Source organism: Ruditapes philippinarum, unplaced genomic scaffold, assembly GCF_026571515.1.
Source record: "Ruditapes philippinarum isolate M1 unplaced genomic scaffold, ASM2657151v2 ctg4587_1_1_1_1, whole genome shotgun sequence".
Lineage (NCBI taxonomy): Eukaryota > Metazoa > Mollusca > Bivalvia > Venerida > Veneridae > Ruditapes > Ruditapes philippinarum.
In genome coordinates this window covers 199,980-227,468 of record NW_026864220.1, presented here as the reverse complement: position 1 = coordinate 227,468, position 27,489 = coordinate 199,980, and the positions used below count along the sequence as shown (strand labels likewise).

The 27,489-nt window shown below is 30.9% G+C and overlaps 1 protein-coding gene across 2 annotated transcripts; it reads right to left on the bottom strand.

Moving 5' to 3' along the window:
* Positions 1-371: 371 nt before the first annotated feature.
* On the bottom strand, positions 372-27,489 carry LOC132724866 (protocadherin beta-15-like). 2 transcript variants are annotated; one of them, XM_060709823.1, is made up of 4 exons: positions 26,985-27,489; positions 6,068-8,838; positions 2,764-2,902; positions 372-2,031 (listed from the first exon to the last, which is right to left on the bottom strand). In XM_060709823.1, the coding sequence occupies exons 2-4, from the start codon at positions 8,735-8,737 to the stop codon at positions 1,226-1,228; spliced, it is 3,615 nt and encodes a 1,204-aa protein (XP_060565806.1). In that variant the 5' UTR covers positions 8,738-8,838; positions 26,985-27,489; the 3' UTR covers positions 372-1,225. The 2 variants fall into 2 exon arrangements, with proteins under 2 accessions (XP_060565806.1, XP_060565807.1); XM_060709824.1 differs by lacking the exon at positions 26,985-27,489 and adding an exon at positions 13,794-14,037.

The window sequence follows — 27,489 nt, the reverse complement described above, 5'->3', positions numbered from 1 at the left end:
TGTTAAAATAGAACAGTTCTGAATTCAGCGAAAGACAAGTCCATTACACTAACCTTACATCTGCTGCACTTTCTTATTTCATTTTAAAACATTGCGTTATGAATTTTGGATTTATCTATGAAAATATTTATGCTTGATTTCCAATGCAGTATTTATTTAATTCATTTACAATTGTTTAATCAAAAGCTACATAGAATCATGGTTATCTGTTTTATTCATTTTCAGATTAAAGGGAAACTACTCTTGTAAAGGATATTAAAAAGGTCATAAGAGTTACTCCCCTTAAAACAGCAAAAGGGAAGTAACACATACTAGACTAAGTTGTGCATGAAGGGAGATAATCATAAAATCCACAAAATATTGACATTCGTTTTAGTTTATTCATAATATGAGCATTTTATTAATATACCAAGAATCTAAGAATGATTCTACAAATATAATTCTTACAAAATATTGAGCACAAGCTTTTTGACCACCACATAAAATAAATAAAATAAAATATAAAATAAAAATTCAAAACTGAATTTATACAAAAAAACCTGCAATATGTTTCACATAAAGGTGAATGTATATGAAATATAAAAAAAAAAAAACATTACCTGCAAATAAAGAAATGATCTAACTCTTTCCGGAATAAATACATACTATATTAAAATGTATTTACAGCAATATACAAATATTTTCACTAACAATTATTATTTAAGATCATAACAACATGTATTTACTACATGTAAACATAATTATTTGAAATCTGGACATATTTATTGTTCTTCAGTTCAATAGGTTTTGCTTTCTTTAGTTCAATATACTTCACACATTTCAATGAAATTTTGTGATATTCTTTTAACTTCTTCATTTTTCAAATATATGTACATGTAAATTAAAGAATAGAGTAAAATGCATGAAAAAGATTTTACCTAAATAAAGAATATTATTACAACAGTGCACTGAAAATGAGTACTGAACATGACAAATTGTTCGATGATTTTATATTCTAAATTTAGTAAAAATTAAAAGTAAGTGTTTGGCCGTCTTATATTTTTATGAATTTTTAACATACATGTATATCACGTATAATATATCTACAGAAATCTATATTTTACTTCAAAGGAATCATATATCATGTACACAGAACAAAAGAATCTAGTTAGAGATGATATAATTAAGTCAGATGACACTTTAATGTTAAAACAATTGAATATATATCATATTAACATACATGTATTTATATTTCAATGTCTCTTGAAAAAGCATCATCTGAAAATGACGGACTGGCAAGATTAACTGAATTCAAATCATACGTTCCCGATGTCGTAATACTGTCACTATCTCTATACGTAGAATCCGACATTAATGTGTCGACTGAAAATACGGTGTCACTTTCCGACGATTTTGGCACATTACTATCACTTGAACTAGTCGATTTTGATTTTTCCATTACTTTCTCTAAATATGTTTTGATATTGCTACCCATTGGCCGATTTCTAAAGTCATTTCCTGTTCCAAATTTGATTTGGTTGCTAGGTAACTGATTGTATATTTTGTCGTTATTTGGCCGTCTTGCGAAACTATCTGCAGAACGTCTTAACCAATCGTTATCACGATTAATTTGACCCGTTGAACTTGTAATGTCCTCACTGAGCATTCGATGAAATTTACGCGGTTTTAAAATTGATTCACTACTTTGACCTACATCAGAGTTTGAATATGTTGATAAAATATTTGACCTTTCACTTGACTGTGAGTTTTCAAGGTCATCACTAAACATGACCCGCTTTTGACTTTTTCGCAACTTTGAGATTTCTCTCCTCTCTGCAGTTTTTGTCGGATAATTACAAAAACTGACTGCAGTTCTAGGGAAAAATGACTGATCAGTATCATTGTTACTATTTATAGAGTTTTCAATATATGTCTGATGAGTAAAGGGAGGTAACTTGTCATTGTAAAAGTCATTTCTATGTCCACTTCCATCAATGTATTCACTGTTGATATCTGTACATGGCGGAGGCAAATAATTGTCATTTGGACTTTCTGAAATTAAAATGATATAATTTGATGAAATATATATTTAAGATTTTAACAATTTCTAAACCTGTAAGACAAGATTTATCAGACTATTGTCAGTTTCATGAATCAGAAAGTCAGAAAACTGTTCAAACTCACAGGCTTCAGCACATTTATCTTGCCAATAATGGTCGGAATTATATCCCCTTGATAATCAAGAACAAAATTACTATCCTGCAACTGTTAACTATACATCGTATATACATGTAATTTATATAAGGTAAAAAGTTGGTGGACTTGGTGATCAAGGGGAGGTTATTTTATGATAATCTGACCACTATTGGCAAGACAAATGTACCAAATGCCTGTGTTTCAAGTTAAAAAAAAACAACCATGTAAATTATTTTTTTCAAAACTACAAAATTAGTATTTTTAACAATTTTAACAATGTCTGAATTCTTTCCTTTGCTAGAACCCATATGACCCATGGATTAATTTCATGACCTTGATTCACTTACCTCTGACCTCTAAAAATTGGAATTTAGCTTTGGACATTAATTTTTTCTGCATAAACTAAAAACACTTAAATATGTATTTTTTATAAAATTACAAAAAGACATTAGATTTATAACTTCAATGTCACTGCATTTCATTTTGCGTTCACATGGCGTTATTTCCTTTATTAATCAATTTCTCTCACACCCTTAAAAAAACCATGAGAAAAACACAGACCATAAAAGGGAGAACACTCTTGCTTACCTGGAATATCAAGGACAGGTAACTCTGTCAGACTATTAATATCAACATCACTACCACCTTGACCACTGTCCCTGGTTCCTATCTCACCAGAGTTATCACTATTTGTCTCATCTATTTTCTTCTGAAGCTCGTAACCAAACTGAAATCACAATAATGTAAAATTAAAATAAAAAACCAGTTCCGAATATCAGTGTAATGCTGGCTATCTTAAGTCACATCAAGACTGTCAAGGTCAAATGGTGACTATCCTGCTATACTGCAGGTATTGAAGTTGTAAATTTTTCAATCTTGAGCAGAAACACCAACATCATTTGAGCCGCACCATGACAAAACCAACATAATGGGTTTGCGACCAGCAATTGGATCCAGACCAGCCTGCGCATCCGCGCGGATGCGCAGGCTGGTCTGGATCCATGCCGGTCGCAAACCCATTATGTTGGTTTTGTCATGGCGCGATGACAAAACCAACATAATGGGTTTGCGACCAGCAATTGGATCCAGACCAGCCTGCGCATCCGCGCGGATGCGCAGGCTGGTCTGGATCCATGCCGGTCGCAAACCCATTATGTTGGTTTTGTCATGGCGCGGCTCATTTTAGCTAGCTGGATAGCTTGCTGACATGATAAAATCAAAAGTTCCTGAGAGATGTCAGGAAAGTGATTTGAAGTCGGCAGCCTTGAGCACTCAGCCACAAAGACCTCAATACAAAAAGAACCACCAACCTTCTGTCAGATAACTGGAAAGCTTCCCCTATTAAAACAATCAAAAGTCACATTAGTAGGATTCGACCCTAGAGCGATAAGGGACATGTACACATGGAACTCCCTTAAAACCTAATAATGGATCATTCCAAATTGAAAGCATGATCAGTTTAAAACGGTAAGGAAAAATTGCATGCATGCATAATTTTGAACTTTTGTATATTTAATGCCTGGGAAGATATTTCTTTAGATAACATATGAATCATAAACTTAATGCATTACGTAAAATTTAATAATTTGAATTATTTTTTTGCAAAGTTCCTTAAGTATGTTTCACTTTAATTCTACAACTACTGTGACACTTACAAATTTGTTTTTAAACAAATACACGTGTATATATTTAAATTTCTTTGCATCGTTTTTTTTTTCAACAAATTTTAAAACAGGAATTCAACTAACATGAATTAGTCACTCTCAAAATTATTAATCATGCATTAGAAAGAAATTCTTCTTTTGAACATATGTTTTAAGGGATTAGTCATTTGTCAAAAAGGGGCCAGCGTTTCAACAAGTCTGTAAAAATGACAAAGCCCCGTACCTTGAACCCATGTTGAAGACTATAGTCATTATCTGAAGACCCACAAATTATCATTACTAATGTCAAAATAACTGTAATTATCAAGAACAGAACAAAAGCTAAAATTAAAATGAAAAAAAGGAAAAAGAACTAGTCCCCACTTTGAAATTTGATTTTTTTTTTCTTTACCATAATTTATAACGAAATAATAGCATTGTCACAACCATATTGTTCACTGTCCAATTAACTAATTTACAATATCTTATTTTGACACCTTTGCGGCGCTTTTATACTTGTGTTATGTTTGTTTCCTACTTTTTCCTTTTAGTCGTTATCCTAAACCAGCCTTTTGAAAATTGTTTTTTCTCGATTTAAATTGGGCGCAAATAAGCCCTTGTTATGACAATGAACGGATTGTCCTCATTTTCTTAATTAGAAGTAATTAAAACTAATTTCACTTCTTTTATGTACTTGAAACGATTATTGCCAAGTGTCATGAAAGTGTCGTATGGCACGAAAATGTATTAATCTCGACTGAAGCGATCGTGTTAACAACAATCTGTACGATATCGGTGTACATGTATCGTAATCGTTCAAGGACTTGTTATGAAACAAACTTTTGCCACTTCTGCGTTGATTTTTAAAATGTTTACTTTGTAATTAAATTGTAATAATTTGGTTTTAATTGATTTAAAATTATAGGTACACCTTAAAAATATCTTTTTGATGCTTTATGCCAAGTTTTGACTTAAAAGGATTAAAGGCTGTTGCTTACTATATTAAATAATTACATGAGAGAAAGAAAATGGCAAATTGAAAAAAAAATTCTACCGTAACTCTCTTTGATCAGATTTTGTAATTTTGATTATATTTAACAAGCCTTGTCAGAGCCAGAAAACTGAAATGCAACTTTTCATGCAATTTTCTAATTTCAATTTGTCTGCTTTTGTTATTTTATTACTTTTGTTCATGCTCATATTTGAAATGCATGAATAATCCAGGAGAATCATTAATCCACTTAGCTTAAAACTGAAACTTATTTGGAAGCTATAACAATTGTGTGTCTGTGCGGGATTTTTTCTTCTTTTTTTTTCATTTTATTTAACAAATTAATCATTGATTTCACAAATTAATCTTTAAAAAAAAAAAAACTCAATATGTGATTTGCCAATGATATTGTAAGCCTGCATCAGGGAATAGATTCTACCCATGCAACCAGTGCAGATCAAGATCAGGAAGCCATCTGGTCAATTATACTTATTTTCAAACTTTCCCGAAATATGATAAATGCTTTTGTCCAGATTGAAAGATGGCCTAGTCTATTTAAGATAATTAGCATGGTAAGGGTTAAAGAAATAAAAACCAAGCCAACAATACAGCGGCTCAGATCAAACTGAATCAAGATGCTAGAGCTTTCAAAAAATGTTCAACTGAAAAAAATGACCTTGTAAAACCAGTCTGAAAGATTTCAACTTTCATTTGGACATGATGTTATGAACAGATTTACTTAAGATTTTGTTAAAACTGTAACTCTCTAAATAATGCAGGAACAACTTGTTATCTCCCCTTATTTTCATCATGAATCAGAATTTTGTTAATTTGTTGTTTCTTTATGTTAACACATTTTTGGTCATATCTCGACAATCATTCCACCTTACCAGGTAGCCTGCCTAACTAACAAGTAATTATCAATTATTTCTCAATACAGCGCCACCTACTTATCCCACAAATGACAATAAGACACAATGTCCAAGGATAATTGTCATCTTACCCATTAGGATTGAACCAGCCACCCCTGACTTACAAATCTGAGAAGTATCTTATATCTAATTAACCATAAAATTAATTGTATTCTGCTACATGATGGGAGTCCATCCAAGAAGGGCACACCCCAGTCTCATGCCAAGGTTCTTACTCCCAATGCCTTAAAATAGCAGATCCGGCACTCATTAAACATGAGTACAATAAAATTTTGCATGACTTTTAATATAAACAATTTAAATATATATATATATTTTGCTAATACCTGTTTAACTTGTTCAATATACATCTGATTGTCGATTGAGTTCAAACTCGAGTTTGTAAAGTAACCAGTCTCGTCCAGATTATTGTAGTAACCTTTCTGGTAGCCATCTTGAATATGAAGACTTTCGTCCTTTATCTTTTCATTTCCATTTGAATCTTTCGATGAAGTTGACGCAGATGATGAAGAGTCTATAAGGCGGGGATCAACTTCATTTGATTCCTTGATAATGTCAGACGTACTTCCTGTCGAGGACTTCAGTCTGTTACACCAGCAAATTTTAACGATAACGATAATTATAATCACAGAAACAACCGCTGTGAAAATTATAATTCCGATGACAATCCACAAGTTAAAATTTACGGAGGCAGTAAGAGGTCCGTCTATGACCTGAATATATAAATCTATCGAAGATTCTAAAGGCGGTGCACCCCCATCTTTTACACGTATTTTAAATCTTAACGTATGTCCAACATCCTTTTGATGTAAACTTTTGTTTAAAAACATTTTTCCCGATTTACTGTCAATATTAAATGCATAGCTTGCATTATCCTTGTCAATGAAATAATAAAGTTTAGAATTCACACCACTGTCATAATCTCTTGCATCAATTTCAATTACCTCAGAATTTTCTTTAAGTGTGAATGGGATGCTGATAGTGTTATCATATTCATTGGGGTAAATTATTTCCGGAACATTGTCGTTAACATCTTTAACGTTTACAAAAACAAGAGCAGAACTAGTTCGCCCACCCATATCAACTGCATGTACATAAAATTCATGAATCATTATTGACTCACGATCAAGCATCTTTTTTGTTTTAATAACCCCAGAGTCATGAAATTCAAAGTATTCCTGGATATTCGGTTCTTCCGGAAATTTAAAATAGAATGTTCCATTTAAGGCAGCATCTGGATCAGAGGCGGAGACATTTCCAACAACTGATCCAACTCGTTGATTTTCTAGAATATCCAGATAAAAAGGGTCACTAGTGAATTTTGGATCATTATCGTTCAAATCAAGAATATTCACGACCACAGTCCCGGTAGCAGTATGTGCTGGTTCCCCTCTATCCGTGGCAAAAACTCGAAATATACTTTCTTCCCCGTGAGTTTCACGATCTAGACTAACGTTTGCAGTAATGAGCCCTGTAGTCGAATCAACAACAAAAAGTCCTTGTGATTCTACATGTAGCGAGTAATAAACCTGTCCATTTAGACTGCTATCTTTATCTATTGCCGAAATACTGATAATAGAAGCACCTTTGTCGTTATTTTCAACAACCGATATTGCATAAACTGATGCTGTAAATACTGGGGCATTATCATTAATATCTCTAACTTGAACAAAGAAACTCGCAAATGTTTGTTTCGGTAAGTCACCGAGATCCTGACATAAAATCGTGACATTGTGATATGCCTTACTATCATGATCCAATGTCCGGTTCAACACAATTTTGTAATAATTTTCACTACCCATTGTTTCAAGCTTGAAAAAATTGTCGAAAACATTACAAAAAACTTTTCCATTCATACCAGAATCAAGGTCCTTAATTTCAACATGAGCAACAAACTGTCCGATACTTGAAGACTCAGATAGCACTTCCTGTATCCCGTTTAAATTGATTATCGGTGCATTATCGTTGATGTCCATAATCTTGATAATTACGCTTGCTGTTGATGATTTTGAAATGAGTCCGTGATCGTATGCCACCACTTGAAGGTTAAGCTCTTTATCGGTTTCAAAATCTAATATACCAATCGTGTATATTTCACCACTTGTTGAATTAACGCGAAGTAGCTCAGATATTTTATTTGAGATACGATTGCTGAATTTGTATGAAACTTTTCCATTATCATATTCGTCCATGTCATTGGCAGATAGTTTAAGTATTACTGAATCTACAGCCACGTTTTCATACACGGATATGTTGTAAAGTTGTTCTGAAAATATAGGCGCGTTATCATTGTCATCAGTTACTTCAATATCTATGGTTACTGTTCCTGTCAGTGGTTGGTCACCGCCATCCATTGCAAATACGACAATTTGATAAAATGGCTCTGTTTCTCTGTCTAAGGATTTAGTCAGACGGATCTGAAAATCCATATTGTCCATTACAGTGAGATTAAATATGCCATAGTCCGGCTTTAAACGATAAGTTTGAACAGAGTTATCTTTCCCTTGATCAAGATCAATTGCAGCTCCGGTTATGATAACTGAACCAACACTAAGGGATTCCAGAACCTGAACTGGACTTGCTATTGGCAGAAATTCTGGAGCATTGTCATTTCTATCTTGAACTTCAATTTGAACTTTTATAAGATAGGTTGGTTCCACTAATTCATAGACAATAACATTGAATTCTAGAAAACAGTCATCATCGCAAAATTCGATATTTTCTCTGTCAATTTTATTACGTATAAACAAAAGACCATTTGTATCAATTTTAAAATATGTTGCAGTGTTGCTTATTTCAGTGGAAATTCTATATTGGAGGTCATTGTATCGATCCGTGGTAATGTTTGAGAATAGTTTGCTGTCCAGACCAATACTGCCAATATAAGTATCAACAGGAAGTTCCTCCCTGACACTGTAAAATACTATTGCATCTTGGGTAAACACTTGACCAATCAGGAGCAAGGTTACAATGAAAATCATCAAAGAGACTGCCATTTTCAATTAAAACGAGGTAGAACTTTTGTACACATCTGACTTAGAGGACCGAAATGTCGAGTTACACTGATTTCATGTCCGGTTCCTGTTTATCACATCACCTGAAAATATATATATATCAGAATTTGAGAAATATGCATTCTTTAACAGATACAGTCAAACCTGTCAAAACAAAGAAATACCAGTTTTCAGTTATTTGAAAGTGGTTGTTGTTGTGTCAGACCACTCATATTTTTGCATCAATAGAGACTGAATATATAGACATTTGAGCCGTGCCATGACAAAACCAACATAGTGCCTTTGCGACCAACATGGATCCAGACCAGCTGAGCATCCGCGCAGTTTGATCAGGATCCATGGTGTCCGCTTACAAACCCTATTACAAGTAGAGAAACTGATAGCGAATAACATGGATCCTGATCAGACTGTGCGGATGCTCAGGCTGGTCTGGATCCATGCTAGTCGCAAACGCATTATGTTGGTTTTGTCATGGCGTGGCTCATTTCATAAAATGACAATAAATATTTGAAAATTCTAAATTGACACTTGAAAATTCTGGTCTCTTATTAGAGGTGGTCAGTAAAACATGTTAAACTGTATTATATACTGAAAAGCAAAATCATCATAAAAACTTTTAGTTAAAACATATTTATTTTAGCTTGCTTGAAGCTTATTTTAACCTTTCTTGAGTTCTCTTTGTGGAACTAATCAGCATATTGGCGTCATGAGGAAAAGATAGACTGATCCAAACATGTTTATAAAACCTGGATGATCACAAGAAAGAAAGACACATGCCTTAACCTCTAGGCTAATTCTCACCTATTACACTTATTATGCTGAATTTTTCATATGGTTTTTCAAAAATTCAATTTAGACAAAACCATTTGTCCATTTTAAGTTTTATACAGACTGAACAGCAAACAGTGATCAGACAGCAAAGATGTGCCGGGTGAATTTGGTCTGCACTAGTCAAATTTGTTGCCAACAGCAAGATAAAAGAGTTAAAATAAAATTACTGTTCAATGTGCTAATGACTAATACATTTAAGTGATATTTTTTGTACAAATTACCAGTACACTATTCTTGTATAAACCTGGTAAGTGACTGAAAATTTTTAAGCCCTTTATTAAATCACAATAGACAAATCTGTTGCAATTGAAATTTAAAATGTCATGATTAGAATTTGTGGTTAGAAATATCCTACTGAGATTTAAATTCCGCATCCTTTATGCTGGGTGGCTGACACTTCAACCACATAGCTACCACATCCCCACAAATCCCACCCTTATTTTATATAATACTCTTTTCAATTAATTAAAATAAAAAAAGCATATTAAAAGAAAAAGAGGCTTATTTAGATAAATATGTTATTATGATTTTGTATATATTATATTAACAATCTTGAAAATATCACAGATCATACATTCATAAAGGAAGTGTGAAATATTTGAAATCTGTATCAAAATTTCTGTTTTTTGTTGTAAACATATCTATAAACAGCCCTAAACTTTGCATTATAACCCATTTAAACATTATCTCAAGGATCTTTAATACAATGTATTCATCTTTTGCAATTTCCTGTATGCACTGAAAACTCGCATCTAGTTTTCATATCATACAAAATTGTATGAGTTAAAATTCCCACATTATTTTGCAATAAATACTTACCACATTACTGAATAAATATTTTAATATGAAATAACAAATTGTTTTTTGAATAAGTGCAAAAATATCACTTATGACTTCTTCATAATATTACACTTAGCATGCTCAATTTTCCCCCCATAATGCACCAATTATGCAGTGATATAACATTATATATTCATGATTTCATACACATAGTAATTTGTTGGGGTTTTTTTTGTTTTTTTTTTTAAATTAATTTTAAAATTTATCCAACCTTTAAATTTTAAGACATACCAACTATGTTATTAAACACCATACATCTAAAGTAAAATATAAAATCTTTGTAAACCATTTGCTATGTATTGTAAATGTTGAGTAATTACCACCAAAAATACAATCCATCCATGCTATCAAAGCTTACAAAAAACAGTTTTCCACATTCAATAAAATTTTTAAAAAACATCAAAATATTAGTGTTTTTTACCTTGCATATCAGAAAAAAAATAGTCCGCAATTGTTTACAAGTTCACTTGTGTATTAAACTTGGTGCTGAAGTGACAAATCCTTGAACATGTATCAAAACCTTAATGCAAATCTTTATTTGCTTTATTCGGTGTTAAGTCATTGAGTAAATTTGTCGAAGTAACTGACCCAGCTGTGCGTAGTACTCGAATCCAATTCACAAACGGCTAATTGCAGATACAAACAATCCTACGATAATATTTTCACTCGTTTGAATTGATACAGGTTTTTTCGGCTATTGTATCGACTTGTCACAAAATCGCTTATTAACACCTGAGTTTAAGGAAGAGATTACTGAAAACAGTGAAATAAGAACTTATCCAAACATCGGATATTGCCTTAAGATGAACTCTGAAATAAACTGATTTTCAATGACTCAAGAGTAAGTAATAACAAGTCTACTTGGACGCATAAGTACAACTCTACGATTCCAAAGAAAAAAATCTTCAAGATAAATTATTGTGCAATAAATCAATTATTGCGCAATCCTGAAAGAGAGAGAAAAAGATACCCAGGAAAAACAAACACTTGCAAATGTGTCATAATTGCGGATAAGCTCTGGTAATCCCTTAAAAGAGTCTAATTTAATGGCCGCCTGATTAGACGAATGTAAGAGACAATGATAATATGTATGTATAGAGAACTGGATTATACAAGAATGCATTGTGCATTAGTTACTTTGATGTTTACAATGTAATCATGCCATATGCAGGATTTACTGCAAGTAGAGTCCTGCATGTAATATTTCAAATATTTCTTCAGGACTAAATTAAGACCATGTTTTAATGAAAGTAGCCCTACCAAAAAACTTACCTCTAATAAATTGCAAAAATTACTTATTACTTACCTAAGCAAAGTGTTATTATTTTTTTCTTTCTAACTTTCAGAGATTTTTTTACATTTTGTTCCTGAGTGTGACAATAATTATGATAAGAACAATTAAATTGAAATACTTTCAAGCCTGCATGTTCCAATTTTAGAAATTTCCCCCTAAAAATTTATGAATGGTATTGTCCAGATTTAAGATGGACCAGTCCATTTAGGATATTTAGCATGGTAAGCAAATGAGAATTGCAACTTTGAACTGTTGTTATTTTAGATATTTTGTAGAAAGTTAAGGAAACAAATCAGTCATATTCTTGCAATAATGTTTTATAACATAACCCACACCAGAAATAACAAACCTATGGAAAAAAACAATGGCAAGTTAGACCTGCAGCTTTAAAGGAATACCCAAGAGAAATGTCCCATAATTTATGATGCAGTCAGACATTGCTGTTTAATTCCCTTCAGAAATAACAAAGATTTTTTTCGCTCTTAAAAAAGGTATAGAATAAAGGTAGATATGAAGTTTTTAAAGCATATTTTGCTTTTTTATAATTTATCCCTTAACCTTCATGGGGCGACGTAATTTGCGTATGCACCCAGTGCAGACAATTAACCACATGCATAATCATGCCCTCAGATTATGATCTACACTGCTCGCTTTTCAGAAAGTACAAATTTTAAAATTTCCCCCCTAAAAATGATCAATTGTAATGTCCAGATTATAAAATTAAGTGTAGTAAGGGTTGAACATAAACACTTGAGCAGCATCTTATCACCTGACCTGGGAAACAAAATTATGACAAAAAATAATATACGAGTTAGACCTTGAGATATATGATATTCATAAGGAAATTAAAAGCCTTTTTTCTAAAGCCAGGCCAAAGGGAATCAATTCGCAGGATGATATAGAAGTTAAGAACTTGACAATTACATGTCAACTTGGAGTTTAACAGAATTTTAAAAGCACTTGATGGGTTAAGCCATAGAAGAAACAATTTTAAGTTAACAATATATGGCATATTGACATCAAAGTAAGATTGATTATGACATATATATTATAGTCTAGTATATGAAGATTAAAATTATAATTTATCTTACGAAATTCTTTTTACCATGTTGAAATTAAACAAGCTTTTTAAAAATCAGTTTAAACCATTTTTTATTTATATATCATTTAAACTTGTTTGTGAAGTCAGAATGAAGCTTATTGAGCCTGCTGCCTGCATGTATATCAACCAATACTGGTCTCAGTCAGGGCTCAAACCCAAACGGCATGAGTTCATTAGGGCAGACACCTTAATTATAACCCCTCGACAGCTCATGATTATCAACAATATCTAGGTAACCACTCATAGAATATTATAAAACAAAGCAAAATTTTAAAATTTACAAAGTTATTCAACTGTTAATAAGTTATGCAAAAAATATTTCTTGATTTTTTTTTAAACATTAATAACAATTTTTTTCTAAATATTACACATAATGACTGACTATATAATATTTCCCCTTAATTACATTTCCTTTAAAAAAAACAACAGATTAAATGGTCACATGTGAAAAAATTCTCTTTAAAATCTATTACACTTTTTAAATCTCATAATTGAAAATCAAATTCCAAAAGTTAATAGTTATATATACCTTTGATTTGTTAAAATCCTTTAAATCTGTCAGTTAAAACTAACTAACATCAAATAAAACTATTTCATACCTAATTTAACAAAGATTATCCCTATTTTAGTAAATTGCAATTTACAGCAATTGTGCTTAAATCCATATCATCCAGTCTACAAAAAGTTTTGAATTTACAATGTGAAAAAATATTTTTTTCTTTTTTAAAACTCAGATCAATATAACACCGATGTCTGACGATTAACAAACATTCGCACTTTTAATTCCATTGAATTAGGGAGTTTGTGAAAAATAGAATGTCACTTTTTCACGCTCTCCGCGTGAGACCTACACAATGATGATGGGATAAGATAGATTTTAACGTAAATTATAACCTTTAACATCGTAATATAAAGAAAACAAGCAAATTGTCGTAGCCTTGCTGGCCACAAGTTTTGTTTGTCGACTTTACCTGAACAAATTATGCATTTAGTTATCCGGTTATAATATCATCTGAACACCATGATTATCCCTACTATGAGAGAAAGAACAAACAAATGAACGAACGAAACACTTACAGACGCAAACTATAAATTATTCATAAAACGTACAGCGAAAGGAAAATTGCTTTTTATTATACATGCCCGAAACAAAATCCAGTTTCAATAGCAAAATGCCGAAAATTACTGAAATGCAATCTACTGTCTTCAAAGTGAAAGTCGAGCTGCCTAAGATAATGAGGGAACTCTTATTATTTTCTCATCCCACAATGCAACAGCAAAACAATCAAAATCCCGAAAAAGTAAATGCTAGCCGTTAATTGGTCAATTTTACTTTCATGCCCACGTTAATGGCAATAATTATTTCGCCACTAAAATTTTGAAATGTTAAAAATCACTCTCTATTTAACAAAAATTTTCTTCTTTGTTTTTTTTCATTGTATAAACCATACTTGCACACTGATTTACTTTAATTCTTGCACATCTGTATTGAAGCAATGTTTTGTTCTTTTTTATTTTTTACAAATAGAATAATTTGACTGAAGGACAAAAAATTAAAATTGTACTAAGCAGATATTGATCATTAGACTTAATAGTGTGCACATCTGTTTTATTGATTTGGTTTATACAGAATTTATTTTAGTTCGATTGTGTAGAAAGCTATAAGCTTATAGACAGTTACTTTCGAAACCATTCCTGAGAACCAACCAGTACTGAACAATAAGTGTAAAGTTAACTCAAGGAAACAACGGCTTGCCCTTGATGGAGTTTTGAACCCGCACGGCTAGCTTTCCATAGATTACAAGTCTCACCTGTTAACCACTCGGCCATGCCGCCACTTTTATTGATTGAACAATGGTTGTCTTAAATACATGTACAACATGCACTACATAATTTTAGAAGCAATATCTTTACATGAATAATCTATAATAAATAATTATGTTATACTGAATTTTCTTTTAATTTAAATTAATGGGTATAAAAGAATACTAGAATACAAAATAATTTTGATGATGATGATGATGATGACAAAGATGGTGATGATAATATCAGTGATATTTCAATAGACATTGATTTTTTATATATTACAACTATGTATTTGATAATCCTTAAAGGGTGGGGGTCTTCCCTTGCCATGTGGTTAAGGTTTTTGACTTAGAATTACTTGCCCCTCAAAATGATAGGATCGAATCCTGCCAGGAACTAAAGTCTTTTATGTCAGAGCAAGCTTACAAGGTCAATGGTTTTACTTGGATGTCTGGTGTTCATAACTGAAGGAATCCACATAGAATTAAGTCCTGAAAGACTGGTCTTAAAGTAACCATATGCTATATGATTTTATAATGCCAGTGTTAACCACAACTAAATCATAAATTATGTAAAATAGTATACAACTAATATTTAAAAAGAAATTGCCTTGAATGAGATATTAAATACAATGTATATAGGCAAGTTAAATATTGAGTATATAAGTATGTAAGATATAGAATATAAAGACAATGTGCAAATAGGTTAATACCCATTAAGTCTTTCATTATCATACACAAACTTTCAATTCTAACAGGGTCCTCAAGCTTATTTAGAAATGTAGAAAAATCTTTCAAAAGAAGCAAAATATCCTTGCAAAAAAATTGCTAAAGCAGAAAATATAATTATAATGGTTGTAATTTTTTACATGCTTTTTTTCTATCCAAACAAATTTAATCTTTGAAATGACTTGTTTAAATTATAGAAATTGTTATTGTATTTCACAATGCATAATTCATCTCATTTCATTTTACGTAATAATAAACAGTAACTATTCAGATTAGATGAATAAATCTTTTGTCCAGTTCTGTTCTGTTCTCACAAATAAGGTCAAAATGATAATAGCTATGTTTCTGATCTCCAACCCCCTTAAACAAAAAGGAAGATACAGTTAGGAATCCCTTCTTTTATAATACATTGTATATATTTTCTTATGTTATATGAAAGGCAAATAAAATGTCATGGCTGTTGACTGCATTAAAAAAATAGCGGCACAGGTATTAGGAACTCTGAACCAGAACTCTCTTTTCTTGGCCTTAATTATGTTTGTTTTTTTTTGTATATTTTATATATGAACAATATAAATATATAAAATAAATGGAATGTGTAGACCAAATCTGATTATCACAAATCAATAATTAATTAATTAGGAACAAAGATTCATAGCAAATTATATCAGACTGTGTGAACAGATTGCTTACTAAAGAGCCCTAATTCTTGATTAATTATTCATGAATAATTATTCTTCTTAGTAATTCCCAGGTATTTGTCTAGTATATCAAATATTTACCAATTTACCAAGCTAGTATTTTAACACTGGACCATTGACCCTTAAAGGAACTTCACTGGGGGTCAAAAGGCTGAAAACATAAAACAACAAATTCTTACATAGATCAAGCAATACACTTAAATTGGAAAAATCTGCAAAAGATAATACTACTGAAAATCAATTTTTGCACAATTTTGTACCTGGTTTGAGTGAAAAGCATTGTTTGGTTATATTGCACAATAAAAATCATTATTCACGGAAAACGGAGTGAACGAGTTCATAGGACATAAGTTATTTGCAAAGCCTACATCAAATGTCTTGAAAAATATTTCAAGGCCCTTCACGTCAAAAATCCACAGTGGAGTCCCTTTAAACAGTTCAAGGGCTCAACCTTTCGGTCATCTTTTATTTTTTATTACATGTAGTATAAATCTAAACCAATAAAACTGATATTTAAAAGATGATGTTGTGAACAATAAGTAATAGATCACACACCAAACACCATTTTGCTTTCCAATTCTATTAATATTCATTTTCAAAATATACCTGATTTCGTAGACCATCATTAACTTTCATCTGATCTTTGTTAAGACTTTTTAAACATAAATCTGACAGTTTCTTAGGACAGAAAAATTGGTCTTCTCATAAAAATGTTGACTAAAACAACAGTCACACCTGAGGTAATGTTTACTTTTTTCACAAAGGTAAGTATATAAAATTGTGGATTTTAAGACCATTATATTATTTGCTTTTTTAAACTTTAACTTTTATATAACCTTTGAGCAAAGTTTGCATGTCAACAAAACTTTCTTTATAGAACATACTGTCATTATATTTACAAAAGACTGTTATTTATTTTCCTTGACATATAAAAATGCATAAAATATTTTTCATAAGAATATTCATATTCAATGGTTTATACAGGATTTATTTTAGTTCGATTGTGCAGGAAGCTGTAAGTTTAAAAACGCACTTTCGAATCCGGTCCGGGAACCAACCAAGACTGAGCACAGACACTTGGGGTGTGGAGCTTAAAACGCCTTTAAAACCCAAATAAAATGTATATTTGTCAATCCCAGCACATGCACTGATCATATATATCAAAAAAACTTAATATATGCCGTTTTGAAAAAATTTCATATTTCAACGTCTTTAATAATACATGTATTATAAAACACGTTTTAAGCTCCACACCCCAAGTGTCTGTGGTACTGAGCAATGAGTGTAAAGTTTCTTGCTCAAGGAAACAATGACTTGCCCCTGTCAGGGTTAGATTACTAGTCCGAAGCTTTAACCACTCGGCCATGCAACAGCAATCTACTGACAAAGTTTATTCAATGACAGCATCCTGGTGGACTCATTTTGTTAAATAACTGTCAATTTATCCAAATTTTATCCATTGACATCATCGACTGATTAATTTTATCAAAAATTCATCAGTCAAGAAATTTGATTCAATGGCAGCATCAATTAACTTATTTTTTTCCCTAAAAAACAAAAATACATACCATAGAATAAAATTTAGAATGGCGGAAAAGTATATACTACAAATTGACATAAGGCAAAATATCAATCTTTTTACATTTCATAAGGATTTTCTTGTGTTACAATGGGGATATAATTTAATTAGCCTTTATTTTCTAAAGGATTTGCAAATATTTATGTGTAGAAATTCAACATATGCACAAAGTGTCAACATATGTCTACTTTGGCTAATAAACAATTTTGTTACATTGAGTTATCAAAGCTATGAAATCAAATATTACCTTTGATAATTAATCATGGGATAATTTATATGATATTATTAATTTACATTGGCTGCTATAGTTTTAAAATCTTAATGCTTATGAGATCAAATATAATACCTTTCATAATTAATCATGGGGAAATTTATATGATATTCTTAATTTACTTTGGCTGCTATAGTTTTAAAATCTTAATGCTTTTAAAATCATTCAAACCTATAATAGAAAGTCACAACTTTAGAGATGTACTGGTATGTTGTTTAAGATTGATCTACAATGTTAGGATGAAAGATACATTTAATTTATAACTTTTGTAACATAAATGTAATTTATTTGAACAAATTATTATTTGATCAATAATGGATAACTTTATATATCATTTAATCATGACAAATGAAATAATAATATTATAAATCAAAGTTTTCAAAAAATATATTAATTTTATCAATTTCAAAAGAAAAGAGTCATTTCTTGCATATATCAATTTTTATGTCAATGAGAGACATAAAATTTAACATAAATAAAAAAAAAATATTTTCATGGTTGAGATTACAACTAAATGATCAACAATTTGATATAAAATACGGAATAACAATTTTTTTTGAAATTATGTCCTTTTCTAGCAATATCATAATTATGAAAGATACATAAAAAGTGACAAGACACACTTTTTCAACAAATTGATGGCAAATAAATCTTTCTCAAGTCACTGATTATTTCAGGCACGCTTTCGCATTAAAATATAACAACGTACATTCCTGCATTGGGTATCAAATTTAGCGATATATTTATATTTGTAGTTCATACTTGAATGCCGATGACAATGCAGTTGTAAACACTTTCATTGTACTTAATCACACCAAGTTTAAGGCATCTGAAACTGGTTTAGTTTATATATATTTCATAGGCTTGAATTGTGTAATAAGTTCTTGCAACTTTTATAAATTTCTTTCAAGTCTTCTACCTGAAACTAACCAGTCGCAAGTGGTGCTTTTTCAGGTAAAGTGGCATTGCCTTAAGTAAGGGCTCAAACCCATGATCCCTGGGTCGAGAGGCAGACACCTTAACCATTATAGGTCAACACTCCTATCAAAGTTCTTTTAAGCAGAATATACAATAATCTGAGTACTTAACAAAAAAAAAAATGAACTAAATATGTGAGCTCCATATTTTGACAAAGCAGAGACATTTCAAGTGTTGTTATATCATTGATCTATTTACTGTCAGTTTTTTTCCTGGTTTGGTATAAAGTCACACTAATATCATGGTTACTTTCAAGCATTAAAAAAAGGCACTCTGATAGGTGCCCCTGCATTTGCTTCCTGATTTTGTAAATATATATCCTCAAAGGTATGCTAAATTTCTAGCAGCAAAAGAACAAACTCATGGCTTCATAGCCCCATTCATTAATCAGAGTAGCTTCTACCAAATTTATTTTAGTTTGATTGTGTAAGAATTTAGCTATAAGTTTATAGACACACTTTCGAATCCATTCCTGGAACCTCAACCAACCTGAGTACTCAGAGCAAAGAGTGAAAAGTTTCTTGCTCAAGGAAACTGAGGCTTGCCCCTGACAGGGTTTGAACTCACACAGCTAGCAATCCTTATATCACCAGTCAGATACATATACCACTCAGCCATGCCGCCAAACATTACATAAATTAAGTCAGATTATAAGGCTTAAAGATATAAGTACTTCATGTATGTTACAAAAGAAAACAACTTAAAATACTGAAAATGGCCTGACTTATGATTATGACAATTTAAATGTAAGACTCTTTTAACCTGACAGGGACATGTTTTCATTGACCAGTCACTTCACCCGGATTTTATTGACCCTTTTAATTCTAATGTTTTTTTTCACAGAAGCTTTTTTATAAGTAACAAAACATCTCTTAAATCTGTCATATCTGGTTTAAAGAACATTCAAAATGAATTTATTACAGTTTAATCTTGAAAAGTAGAAAACTATTACAATATAACACCCGTAATGGCTTTTATTTGCATTGATATAAAAACTGATTATGCTCACTTCAAAAAAATATTTTATTCCTGGATGAAATGTTTGAATAAAACAAAATTTGAATGAAAATGTCAAAATGTTTAACCAGTTTTACACAAAAAAGGTATAGCTGTGCAAATATTTACAAAACCAAAGTTGAGTGCACAAGCCATATGAAAATGGTTAAAAATGTTTTAAAAAAAGAAGAAAGGATTTATATTTTTCATTGATTTTGTAACCGGTGAAATCTGCAATTAAATGAGTGGCAGGGCAATTTAAATTCCTGAAATTATATTTTACAAAATATAGCAACAACTGATTTGATACTGCTACATATAATTAATAAAATTTAATAATGATTAATTTGTTATTCTGTTTGAAAAAAATTGAAATTACAGGCTTTTTAACTTATACTTTTAAAGAAAAAATATGTAATTTTATGATTAAACTATTTATATTAACTAACAACTAAATGGTTATTAGCATAAGTTAATGTTTTAATATTATCAAAAAATATCCAAAAGATTCTTTAACACAATATTTCTTCCATTTTCTTTTTTGTTTTGTTTAAATCTAATTTAAGACAAAGTTGATAAAAATAACTTACCAGCTGTGTGCTCTCATCAACAACTTGTAAATAATCCTTATAAATCATAGTACTTTTAAAGAAAATATTTTACTCATTTCTCAAATATGTCAAAACTTCTTTAAAAATGCTTGACAATTTGAAATCTGACTTTTTGTCTCCAATAATATTTCCTATCACAATTTGTCAGACATAACTAACAAAAACCTTGTAAATATTGTCAAATACACATAAGACTGTCAACAATTTAAAGGCATATGTGAAAATAGTATCCATTTTCTATACATTCTCACCCAATTTTGTAGGTAATTTCCTCCAATAAATACTTCAAAGTAGCATCATCCAAGTTACTGGTACCCAGTAATCTAACATCTGTTACATCAACCCCTTATAGTTATAATTTTTCCCATAAGCTAGGCCGGGTACCAAGATGTTGTGTGAAAATTGTACCCACTTATCTCGAATACTGATGGGTGGCCGTGTGACAAACTGACCACAACTTTTGGCCAAACTGTTGAAGAAGCTGGTCTGAGGGTTACAATGGTCATTGGTCAATGATACCAATTACATGGTCACTTTACATGAATAATTTACATTGAGTAATTTACATGAATTATTAAAGTGTCAAAGTCTAGACAACTAGCTACAAAATATTTATAGTATCGGTGCTAAAACAGAAACAGACAACAACAGTGTAATAAGTCACTTATTGCATCAATTATGATGCTATATTGAAGATAGTTATCTATTAGTAAGTCAAAAAATAGCAAAAAACATTAGATAATATATGTACAGAGAGAATGATGTTCTACAAAAATTATGAGAAAAATATCTAAATCTTTTAATACTGTATTAGTCATGAAATAATATCTTCTTTTTTTTTAACATCTTTTTAAACAGCGGTTCTTAAAACTGCATGCCTCCACCTGAGCCAAATCAAGCTTGAGAATATACTAAGATTATAAGAAAAGTGAAAAGATTTTAGAATAAAGTAATAACTAAAATGTTATGTGCGATTAATGACTGATTTTGTAGTATTTATCATCATATTTCTACTGTGCGACCAACACAGTTAGGATTAGTTTTGACTACTTTTTGGTAATAAAATTGCAGATTGCAAGTCCCATTTGCAATGTGTAATTTACTTTCTTTGTTTACTTCACAATATTTTACTTTTAAATACATTTAAAAAAAAAGTCATAAAAATTAGATTAGCATGAATCTGGAGGCATGGTGCTTTAAAAATTATTATATCCTATCTGACTTAATTGAGACTTTACATTTATTAGTACCTTTATTTTCCCTAAATACAACAGACAAATTAATTCTCCTTTATTGAAATGTTAAGTGTCTTAGAAATATTTTAAAGAAAAATAACCAAATTTATGTTAAAGACCACCTGCGATTAAAGACCACAGAGTCATTTTAATACCTGCGTTAACTTTACTTTTACTGAATGTCCCCCTCTGGGCAAGGCCATTATCAGGAATTTTAGTATCTTAAAGTCAAAGTCCTTGCTACTCATGAGAGTTTGCATATTGGGTTACAATTTAATTGATTGGATAGAATATATAATTTTAGGGAGGACGTCAGTCTTTATTTTGTCTTAAAACATTTAATTAATTATATATATCTATGTAAATAGCTTTCTGTCTGATTTTTCCGCAAACCTATAACAATCATAGCAATAATTATTCTAAAATTCAGAGACCTAAAAAATTAGTGAAAATTTTATTGATTTAACATCTACTTAGAGAGACACATACAGTTAAATGATTTGAAACGATCATTTAATGACTATAAGCCTATTTTGTACAACATCAAAAATGAATATAAGTCCCTATCAGAGACAGGTTAATAGAAATTTTTGCGAAGTGCTACTTTTTTGCCGTGGTATCTAAGGAACCCTGTAGTGACATGCCTCCCAAATTGACCTCATCAGAAGTGATATTGAAGATTTAGCCTCATGATGAGTGATAAAAGAGATTAAATATATGTTCAACACTTTCATGATAGGCTTTCTGAAATTTTGATTTAAACATCTTGAAAGATTTGAAGGTTTGGTATAATATGAAATGGGATTATATTACTATAGGATTTCAACAGTTTATAAATGTATAATAAAACCTGTGTCAAAGACCACATCTGAATAAAAACAACTTTTAGGAAACCTGCTACTAATTGCAAAATTTTCAACTCTTCTAGTCAGCTCTTCCTTTTATACCTCTAGTTAGCATTATAGCCAAGGAGACCAGACTGCTCCTCTAGTATTATCAGCCATAATGACATGCTGATGCCACCAATATAGAACCAGTCTAGTCTACACTTCCATGAGGTCTAAATATATGAGGTGTTTATTATTTTTTGTCTGATTTTAACCATTACATAATTATTAAAGATAATAATACTCAGTTTCAAGTTGATATAAGTAACTCTATATAATTTACAAACTCTGCAGTATACATGAACCAGAGTTAAGTTCCTATTTAACAAATATATGACAAGAATGTTCAAAAAGTTAATGGAACAAAAATTGGTAAAAAAAATTGACAAATAAATTTCAGTAATAATTTGTAAACATGTTACTTTGAAATACATTCTGTATTTTTTATGAAATCCATCAATAAATATGAAATTTGGAGTGTGAATTAAATTGAATCAATAAAAATACCAATGTTGACCTAGAGTCCAACGAACTTTCCAGACATAATCATCATCGAATTGAATTACTTGGAAACCTATTGATCAGCCATGTTATCATTTGCCAGAAGTTGCCTTTGTTGACATGTTTGACTGTATACTATGCCAATATTTTAAAGAACACCAGACAGATTTTCAATCTATACCACTAAAATATTAAAATAAAAGCATTTGATTGGCTAAAGTTAAAAAATGGGTCAAAGACAGAAAAGGCCGACCAAATATGAGGCTGTGATGTTATGAAAAAAAATACCACTGACCATTAATGTCGAAAATTTAACTAAGTCGGTTAACAGGAAGTGGATGAGCAACAGACCTGAAATCGAATCCCAAGGTATGGGACCGCATGTTAATGCTGTATACCAAATATCAAGAGGCTGAGATAAGGAGTTGCTGAGAAAACTGTTACGAAAATGTCCTACCATTGACCACTAATATCGAAAATTTAACTAAGTCGGTTAACAGGAAGTGGATGAGTGATAGACCTGAAACCGAATCCCACGATATGGGACCACGTGTCAATGCTGTACTGTATGTCAAGAGGCTGTGATAAGTAGTTGCTGAGAAAACTGTTCCCCGCCCGACATTCATCATACTATAACCCGGGTTTGCACCTGTGCAACCCGTCCAAAATATAATAGTTGTAGACTGACCACTTTTCTCGAGAATATTGCTTAAATTAAGTTAGGTGTCACGGCATTTAAAACCTTATGAAAATGGTAAAGATAAGCTTCCTTGATATATACATTAGATACATTTCTTTTAGTTGAAAACTGACTTCCGATTGTCTTTGTTCACGCGAAAATCGTGCTGTTTTGGAGCTTCACACTGGCTATTTACAGAACCATATAACATCACTTGAAAATGAAGTATTACATTGTAAGTTTATGTTTAAAGCATTATATACTGTAATATTCTGAAAGGAAGAATGCTTACATTCTGTCACGGTTTGATTAACCGGAGTCCAGACTACCGTTAAGTACGGCTATAATTTCATTTAGCATCTCCACTCCGTATTTAACTTTCTATCAATTTACAGATGAATGACAATGGGTCTTGATTGATTACGAACCGAGATTTTGTGGACTTTGTAAAATTCCAGCCGGATAACAAATGTTTAATTATGAAATTACTTGCTAAAAGCATTGTATCACTTGATATGCTTTAATTAAGGTGAAGGTAAATATTGACAAAATACGATACCCTCCTGGTGCGGGAAGGTACATTGTACTGCAAGGAAAAAAGTTGATTGATTTACGTGAAACAGATTTCCTTATTCAAACTGCTTAAGATTTTCTACAATTTAAGATCACTATAACTAACATTTGCGTCATAATATCAGCAATTGTACCTCACGCAACTCAATGAACAAAGGTGTGCATGTCATAGAACTAGGTGTTCAATTCATAAAACACAACAGTGTGTATTTAAAGCTTAGAGAGACAGCGTGTTCATGCTTAAGACAGACATAGTTCATATTAAAGAGAGACAGAGTTCATACTAAAGACAGAAAAGTTTATATTAAAGAGACACAGAGTTCATGCTAAAGACAGACAGAGTGCATACTAAAGAAAGGCAGAGTTCATACATCAGAAAATAGGGAAAGAGAGGCAGGGTTAATACTTCAGTAAATGAGGAAGTTTCACGATGTAAAAGTTGGCGCTTAATTGCTGACTACCACAACAATATTAAAATATTGTTTTTTGACCAGTAATAATCTCAATCTTTGAGAATCTCTAAGATATCGAGATATATTTGAATGACTCATATGTTATTTTGGCATGAACACTGGAAAATTGATAGAATCGTTTTTCCCATGAGCACATTTGTTATACATTTTCAAATGTTTCAAACAATGATTGTTTCATACAGATCTCTTTAATAAGGAAACAAATGAACAACGAAAAAATGATACAAAGTATATTTACCAAAATCTTGCAAATATAATTTAAAGTGTCAGATTTTATGTTCAATAGGTTCTTTTGAAATCGTTTTTTGAAAATAATAACCGGGTTTGATATTTGCAAAAGAGGTGCATTGTTATTTTCAACAAATTAAACGTAAGCAAAATCCGGACCAAATTTATTTATTTTTCAAAAATAAATAAAACATATTCAATATTCAGATATTCCCTGCGATGTAGTCTTTAGAGAACCTTGCAAGTAGATTTTATGTTTTTAGCATAAAAACAGATGATTTCCCAAAAGGGGGAGGGTCCGAAAGACTATGCGCGGTATATTTTGACGCTCTTCAAACAGAAGTGTACAAAAGGTCTATTAGACATTTCACTCTTCAAATAGAAGATATAAAAGTTTGATCAATAAGGTTCAGATATCCATTAATAACAAATTTATTAACAAAATGCCCCTTGAGAAGTAATGTATTGAAAACTGTGACACTCATTCTAGTAGGATATTCATTAAGACTGATTTTTGTGAAGTGTGATTGATAAAAATGGCCGAAAAGAAGTCTATAATTTCTTGATAATTAGCAAAATTGAAACATACTTAAGAGGAAAAAGGCCACGAACATCAGTTGTTCTCCCTTGTAGATATTTACCCCAATATTTTACGTCAAACTGCTGTTAATTTCCACCAAACATGGAGATTTAAGAAATGGTATAAGTTGTGCAATGTTCATACGCATGGGAGACGAAGAATAAACTCATTTTGCATGTACATGTGTATCATCTGAAGTTTCTTTCCATATTCCTTTTTTTACTAGTCCACGTATTTTGTTTCGAATGCAGACAGATAAATAAGTATTCTATCTTTTCTAATTCAGCATTAATGTTTAAAGTATTGTAATTTTTACAAATTTAACAGAACAGTTCATTTGATTTTTACATGGTTCTGTACGTCATCTCAATTTTTAATTGGCACAAGTAAATCACAAATAGAACTAAATACCAAACGAAATGCAATCAGCATAGTACAATGGTATAATAGAAAAAATGATATTTTTGCAAGCCATTATCGAGTTTTTAAAAAAATCAGTTCAGTTTATAGAAGTTGAAAAATTGCTTTTATGTGAAGGGACAACTGGATTGCATTTTAAAAAATAACATTAATTTAGCAAGATTAAAAGCGTTTTGAACTGCTTAAGTCGGCACTAGGGAGCATTATAATATATAGAGATGGTTCATATTGCTTTAAGAGTGGCTACTACTATAAGAATAGACTCAACCAAACCATGTCTGTTTTTTTCTAAATACATTGTGTATATATTTTTTGGAATTGCTGTTGGGGAAATTTTAGATTTTATTTCTTGTTGAATATGTTCTGTGTCTACACTATTAACTCCTTATTGTCAACAAATTATTGTTTTCCTTGCTAAGATATAATTCATCAAATGAAACAGGGTTTCATTTTCTTGCCAAGTAATGTGTAATCACAATTATTTTTGTACACTAATTTTTATTTTTTAGAATAAAGAAAGTATTCCTTAATTTTTACAGAAAATGCAAATAAATTTATTTCCTTGTATAACAACAAAGATCTTCAAAAGCTGGAGAAGCATTCTTGAATTATTTTTTATTTAATCTTAATTATTTTTACATTTATATCATTAAAATTTATAACATTATGATTCAGTGATAGTATCAACATTACCCACGTGTAGGGGAAAAAACTGGAAAATCGCTAACTGCACCGTAATTACTCACATAAATAATTTTAAACATATGTCATTCCCGTATAATTCAACTAAAAACCTTAAACAAATGCATTTGCATTCTTTTTTGGTCCTAAAATCCATAATAATTTTGGTATAAGTAGATACAAAATAGTTCTCGTTATAAGACATATATTTATTTATAAAGTTTTACTAACTTACTTGTCAATTTATCCATATAATTTGTTGTTCCTCTTCACGAATTATTTCACATTATTTGTTAAAATTTATCATTACACGATCAGCTTCAACCTTTTCACAATATCTTAAAATTTCACAAGCTTTTTTTGTTCGTTTTTTTCTTCTCTTTTCGCAATATTGTTTGTGAAAACAAGATCGAGTCTCATGCTATGTGAAAACGCTTTGTCACCAAATAGATAAAAAAATAAGCTCATCATTCGTTTCTAAAACGGATTGCGATTTTATATTCAAACTCGTTTATAAGATAAAATTTTACGATCACGTACCGCGAATTTTATTCAAATTCATTCAAATGTTTTTTTTTGTGTAAAATTACTAAAATTCGTATGCATCATAAAACCAAAGTAACGAATGAGTTAAATTGTAACTAGCTCGTGCTTTTTTTCAAAATAAAATAAAATTCAGCTTCGAATCATCGGAGCAAATCATTTCCACTAATTCCGCTTAAATCAAACGATTACTGTCG